General features: G+C 37.7%; 1 protein-coding gene across 1 annotated transcript; it reads left to right on the forward strand.

The window, feature by feature from the left end:
* The first annotated feature begins 536 nt into the window (after positions 1 to 536).
* On the forward strand, positions 537 to 4,782 carry NXT2 (nuclear transport factor 2 like export factor 2). The gene is made up of 4 exons (XM_052663724.1): positions 537 to 681; positions 1,745 to 1,831; positions 3,601 to 3,745; positions 4,601 to 4,782. The coding sequence occupies exons 1-4, from the start codon at positions 667 to 669 to the stop codon at positions 4,780 to 4,782; spliced, it is 429 nt and encodes a 142-aa protein (XP_052519684.1). The 5' UTR covers positions 537 to 666.
* Positions 4,783 to 6,895: the final 2,113 nt, after the last annotated feature.

Here is a 6,895-nt window from a genome sequence, read left to right on the forward strand (position 1 = left end):
TGGTTGCAGTGGTAGTTAAACTACTTAAACTTGAATTACAATTAGTTTTGTGACCCTAAGCATATTATAAAGTAGTGAATAATTTTAGGAGTATTACTGAGACACGGGTAAATTCAGTTAAGATTGAGTCTTTGAGAAGGTTCCAGAACTTTACGCCATTTTCTACCAGTGTTGTTGCACGCTTTTCCCCAAGCTCTACCCACTTTTCCTACTCGCTTACAGATCTGGTAGGTTTCATCAGCTAGCCTTTTCCCCAACCCCTGGAGCAAAGAAGCCCGCACATTAGACGCTTTAAATAATTTTTCGCTGTCCTTGGACGTGTTGGAGAAATGGATACTTTTGTTAAGATTATCCAGTTACAAAAGCGGAGTGATTTTTTTTTTCTAAACTAAGTTAATAAATATCAAACAAGTGAGTACGTAAGGCAGACGGGACGGGACGGGACAGTCGGAACTCAAGAGAACTGTACTTAAGGTTGGTACATCGGGGTGATTTTAACATCGGACCGAGGTACTTCCGGGAGAGAATGGGCGGGCAGAGAATTGTGTGCGTTTGGCGGGTTTCGCTGTCTTGCTAAGTATTTGATCATCCCACAGGAGAGGGAACCAGGGACAAGAAGACGTAGTGACGTCGCCACTGAAGAAAAAGGACAGTTCGGACTCCCCGATGGCCATGGCTGTGGTGAGTGCCCCAGCCGCCGCAGGGTGCCCGGCGCAGGCGGCTGAGGGGAGGGGCTCTGGGGCGGGCTGGTTGCTGGTCACGTGGTCAAGCGGCGAATCAGGGTTTGGCCCGCCAGGCGCCGGGGGCGGGGCCCGCTCTCTGAAGCCCCTCATTATTCCCCGACCGCCGACCCACGACCCCCGACCCCCCCACCGCCCAGGGCTGTGCAGTTGCTTTCCGATCCTGGAAAAGATCCTAAGACGGGAAGTAGCGAGAGTTGGGAATGTTGGGGTCTGTTGCTTCTGGCTTGTAATCCTTTCACGATTTAAATAACTTTCAATTACGTGAGAGTGAAATGAAATTAGTTATTAATTCAAATAATAGTTTGGTCTGGTAAATGGCTGGGGAAAAAAGTAATTTTCTCGCAGGAGAAAACCGCAACAATATTTCTTTTCTTCCGTTTTAAAATCTTTTACATTGCTCGCTTTGGCAGCACGTATGCTAAAATCCTTTACAAACTCCTGTAAATTTTTACATAATATGAGGACGTTTTCTGAGTACCTAATTTTTCAAACAAGTTCGTAGAACATACTCAGTTTTTTTCTCATTCAACAACTTTTGAATAAACTTATCAATAATTTAGCAGCTTGAAAAGGGAACTCAACAATTTGCTAACTTATTCAATGGCAATTTGCACCTGCCCACACCGCCCCCTGCCTCTTTTTTTTTTTTTTTTTTTTTTACAGTTCAGAACCCATCGTTTTTTATTGAGGTAAATGTTTTCTAAAATACTGGAAGCCTAAAACACCAGTTGCCATGCAAAGATTGTAAATTTATGTTTAAAGTAAGAAAAAACTGAAATGCACTAATGAATGGTTAGTATGTCCTAACCATAATGTACTTAAAAATAGTGAAAGTTGGAAACCTAGGCCCTAACCTTAAAAATGTCCAAATTTATATGGAAGAATGTAGACTGTGTATGGAGTTATATAATGATTGAAATAAACCATCAGCTTTTGTTGGTGATATGTTTGTGAGGGGTTGGAAGGGTGGTAGTTACATTTTAATGAAATTTTTCTTGTAGGAATTTAAAACTTATGTAGATCAGGCATGCAGAGCTGCTGAGGAATTTGTCAATATTTACTATGAGACAATGGACAAAAGAAGACGGGTGAGTGTTACAGACTACTATTCTTTATTAAATACCAGTTGTTGTTGGTTTTTTTTTGTTTTTGAGCCAGCCATTCATCCAAATTGCATAAGTGATAGCTATGTTCTCTAAAAACACATTGCTTAGGAAAGGGTTGGTATGGCATTATGGATGTGTGAACTGTGGAATCATACCCCAGTTTTGTGTTTGTCATGTTCTGTGACCTTGGGCAAGTTGCTAACCTCTCTCAACCCTGTTTTATTTTTAGGGTGGTAAATGGGAATTAAATACTGCGCTTAACATGGGACCCAACATATATTTACTTAAATTCGTTACATTTTCTTAATCACATAATTTAACCAATATAGTTAAAATAGTATTAGTGCTAGTGAAGGGGGTCTGTCATTACAGAGAATGTTCCCTGATTTGCCCCTTTAATTTCATATATTAATTGATAATTTTGTGTTAAAGCTCACATCTGTATCTGGCACTCACAAATAGAATCTGCCTGGCTTGGATACTTTTAGTCTTCCACAGAGAAAGTTCTCACTTCATCAGCTTTTTTCATTGTGATGTGTTCCTGAGCCATATCTTTTAAGGATTTCTGTATGTGACCTAGAATCTTCACTAGGTCTATCAGTATAACACTGTGTTGTAGAGAACTCTTGTCTATGCTGTAGAAATAAATATCTCTAAAAGCTGTTTTGTTAAGGCAGAAGATTAAAAAGTTCTTGATACTGATGTTTGATGATGTGGGACCTGGCACAGGATGTAACAGTGGACATTTGTTGGGCCTTGGTGCCTTCAAGGACAAAGTAGCAAAAAAAAGAAAGCAACATAGTTCATTTCCAGAGTCCAGACATGTGTTGGCCCTTTAAGTTTTAAAATTTAGAGCTAAGCAAATAATGTCCCCTTTGACACACTAAATTCCTGTGACTGACTCCAGGAACTAAAGAGTTAACTGTTGAATTCTTCCTTATTTGAGTTTTAACTTACTTGACTTATCAAAGACTCTGCTTTAGCAAGTACTATTGATTGTTTTGGACTGAATATGCTATTTCCATGGCGATAAAAGGAACTAATTCTTCTTAACACATACAACATTAAATGGTTCAAACATTAAAGGGCTCACATTGTATATAAACACTAGGATTGAAAGGTACAGGTAGGGCCTGACAGACAACTTTGTTCACAGAATTAGAAAAGGGAGGGAGATTCAAACTGGTTCCAGGCTGCAAGGGCTTTGAAACCTGTGATCATTTAATTCATTTTAATTACAGAAAGCAAAACTTAAAAAAAAAAAAAAGCCTATCCATTTGATACAAAGGTTTCTCAGTGTGGCTAAAGTGAAAGATGAAAAAAAGTAGCTAGCTGCCTAGTATATTAAGAGGGCTTCCCTGGTAGCTCAGCTGATAAAGAATCCGCCTGCAATGTGGGAGACCTGGGTTCGGATCCCCTGGAGGAGAGCGTGGCAACCCACTCCCGTATTCTTGCTTGGAGATTCCCAGGAACTGAGAAGCCTGGAAGGTTACAGTCCATGAGGTCACAAAGAGTTGGATACGACTGACTAAGCACAGCATAGCACAGGATAATACCCATTTAAGGGCAACTGTATAAGGCAGATACCTTGTTCACATTGTCCTCTGTGGGAGGGGGCAAGGGAAGGAGAGATGGAGAAAGAACTATAAAAATGTTTAAACACCCGCTGTAACCTTTCAATCCATTTCTACAAGATAATTTGCCCCAAAGCAAAAATCTTTCCCCCTTTTTTCTTTTTTCTTTCTTTTTAGGCACTAACCAGGCTGTATCTGGACAAGGCCACTTTAATATGGAATGGAAATGTTGTTACAGGGCTGGAAGCCCTAGCCAATTTTTTTGACATGTTGCCTTCTAGTGAATTCCAGGTCAATATGTTAGATTGCCAGCCAGTTCATGGTAAGATCATGGTCTTTTGAGGTACTTGTTTTCCTTTAGTGGGCACTGAACTTTAACACCAAAAGCAGCTAGCAACTTTCAGTGGTAGCAGTAATTACTTTTTTGAGCAAGTTAAACATGAAAAATTCAGCTGTCAAGTCAAACTTTTGATCTTCATTTAGATGCATCTAATTCCAGAGAGCCAGTGGTAGGTTTTGGTGGATTGAGTGATTGTGCAGCTTATTAAAAGTCATGTGGCAAATTGAGCCTTACTATGATTTCTGTTGATGGAGAGGAACAACTGTCTGTTTTCCCTAAATAAATAGTTGCCTTATGTACCTTGAAATGTCTCAAGAGAAAAAAATGTACCATATCTCTGATTAATGTTTAATTATCTTACAACCTATTAAAATTTCACAGCAAATGTGAAAGGGTAGCTTTCAAGGCAGATTTTGATTTCAGGCAGATTGATGCAGTTTATAAGATTAACCTCTAGGTGGGGTCCTAAGCATCTTAAGCAGTAGTTTCCTGAGTGATTTTTTGCCTTTATAGTTCTTGAAAAGAATGACAACTTAAACAAAATTTGACCAAGTTCTGTTAAAAAAAAAAAAAAAAGGAGATACTAACACAGGAACCAAAAAGCTAGATATTGAAAGTTTAGAGTACCCAAAATCTTTCTGGACTGAAAATAATGTTAGTATCTTTGAAATGGTTATTGAGTTTTCTGGCTCAGGGTGGGCATGCTCAAGATTATGCTTAAAGTAAAGACAGTTTATGAAACTTTTTTTAGTGTTTAAGTTATATACAATGTGTTTAAGCCTGCAAATCTGCCTGTGTAAAGAATCCAACCTCTTCTCTTTTCTTGTGTGGGTGCAGAACAAGCTACTCAGGCCCAGACCACAGTTCTTGTTGTGACCAGTGGAACTGTGAAGTTTGATGGCAACAAGCAACACTACTTCAACCAGAACTTCCTGCTGACCGCTCAGACTACTGCTAACAATACCGTGTGGAAGATTGCAAGTGACTGCTTCCGTTTTCAAGATTGGGCTGCTATTTAAAGGGGGCAGAAGTCCATTCTTTTTTGGTCCATTAGTTCCAGCAACAGAAATTTATGTGAGTTATTAATTCATTTCATTGTGGAAGCATTAAAAACTAGTATGTGCTGAAACTAAATTTCTTTAATATTTTTTTATTCCTAGCAGCACCTTTTCTAGCAGGTGCCAATTTGAATCATTGCCCTTAAGAGCTTTAATGCTAGTTTTCTACATGCCTTATACATGTTTCACTAATGACTTTCTTACAGTAACATTATATCCATGATCGCTGTATTAGCATATTCACTGTGAGCCCAGCATATCGCAAAAATAAAATCTTTTTATAGTACTATCTATGGGATATCAGCACAATGTAACTTTCTGGGAGGAAGTGGAGTGTTTATTGTTGTTGTTATTAGATTAATTTAGGTTAATTTTGTAGTATAAAATGTACCTTTTTCGTTTAACACTGGTAATGTGGTTTATATATAAGGCTTTTTTAAAGCAATTCAATGAACGCATTACTAGTTTTGGTTTACATAACTACTCTGACATACTAGAGTCACATGTAGAGATGTTCAATAGTCTTTTTATATTAAGTAATTTTTTTCATGTTGGCATGTTTTCTTATAAAGTGACTTAATCTACTCGAGAGATATAAAGTGTTCTCAGTTGATACCCGAGTGTTGGATACACTCAGTGACTTAAAACCAAGACTTCTTTAAAAGCTTTTTCTTGGCAGCTCCAGGTCTGTAACTTTAGATAGTAAATGGTAGTAGGACTAATAGCTTTAGTGGGAGAATGAGGAGTGACAAATGTATAGATCCGAGGTTGGCCACAAGTAAGGAAGGATGGCCAAGTGGTACGCTTTGGGTATTTGTTTTCTACCTCCGAAAAATGTAGCCTAATTTTAGAATTTAAGTCATTAAGGTAATAAGTATCTTTACCAAAAGGTCATGAGTGTCAGTTTTGTTCTAAGAAGTATTTTTAAATGGTTTTCTAGTTCACCTCATACTTATTATTACCAGTATATGTTTCAATTTAAGAACTTGTTGGGGAAAAATGTCAGCAATAAGCCTGACCCTGCAGCAGGGTCTGACAGAAAAGTTGGAAACAAAGCCATGGCTCTCTCTTTGGGACCCTTAACTTCTAAGTCTTCCCCGTGAACTTCAGACCAAAAGTCTGCTACATACCATCCACCCCCAAAGTGAGTGATTTGTTCCCTGTGGTTACACTGTCAACTGCATGATCTCTTTACTACTTAAAGCTAAAATTATTTAATCTCATAATGGTGTTCTTCCATATGGCATTGAGCAAATAGATATGTTATAAAACATGTTCCTGTCATATAGCTCACATTTTCTTTTCGGAAAAGATAGAGAACTGCAGATCTTCATAGCCTATAAACTTCAGAAAAACCAGTTGATTCATTCTGTGTCTCAGCATCTAAAGAGAAAGAAATCTTTGTTTTTTGGTTAAAATTTGAACATTTTTCCATTCTTGAATTCATCATTCTCATGTTGTTACACTAGATGTGCCAACTTTGTTTTCACATTCCAACTCAGTGTTTCTTGTTACTTAATTTGAAGATCAACGATTCATTTACTCTTGTCACAAACTACACGTCACATTTCTCATATGAAATAGAACTAAGTAGGAGAAAGGGATGGAACAGAAATTTAGACCACACCTTCTTGTAGGACAGATTAAAGCTTACACATATTCTACTCAAACTGAGTTTATTCTAATTTTGGATTGACTTTTTAAAACCACAGCTTTAGTAGCAACAATCAGATTGCCCAAATATTGCCTTTTCCCTAAAGGAGAACAGTCTCAAGTAAAAGTGGCATATAACTAGCAATAACTGAATTGACTGGTTGTATGTATTCTGTTCATTACTTGAGTGCTTTAAGACTTGTGTATAAATTGCTGTTTCCAAACTCTGTATAACTTTAATGGCTGGAACTACTCTTATATGGACTAGACTGTATTTTTGACATGTGCATATTTTTGTAACTTAAAAAAATAAATAAAATTTGCCTTTAACAAGTTTTCCCAAGCTTGGTTTAAGGTCTTTTGATTTTTTTAAGGCTCCAGAACAGTTAGTTGTTTCTTCTTACACTATAAGGTTTAAAAA

Source organism: Budorcas taxicolor, chromosome X (genome assembly GCF_023091745.1).
Source record: "Budorcas taxicolor isolate Tak-1 chromosome X, Takin1.1, whole genome shotgun sequence".
Classification (NCBI taxonomy): domain Eukaryota; kingdom Metazoa; phylum Chordata; class Mammalia; order Artiodactyla; family Bovidae; genus Budorcas; species Budorcas taxicolor.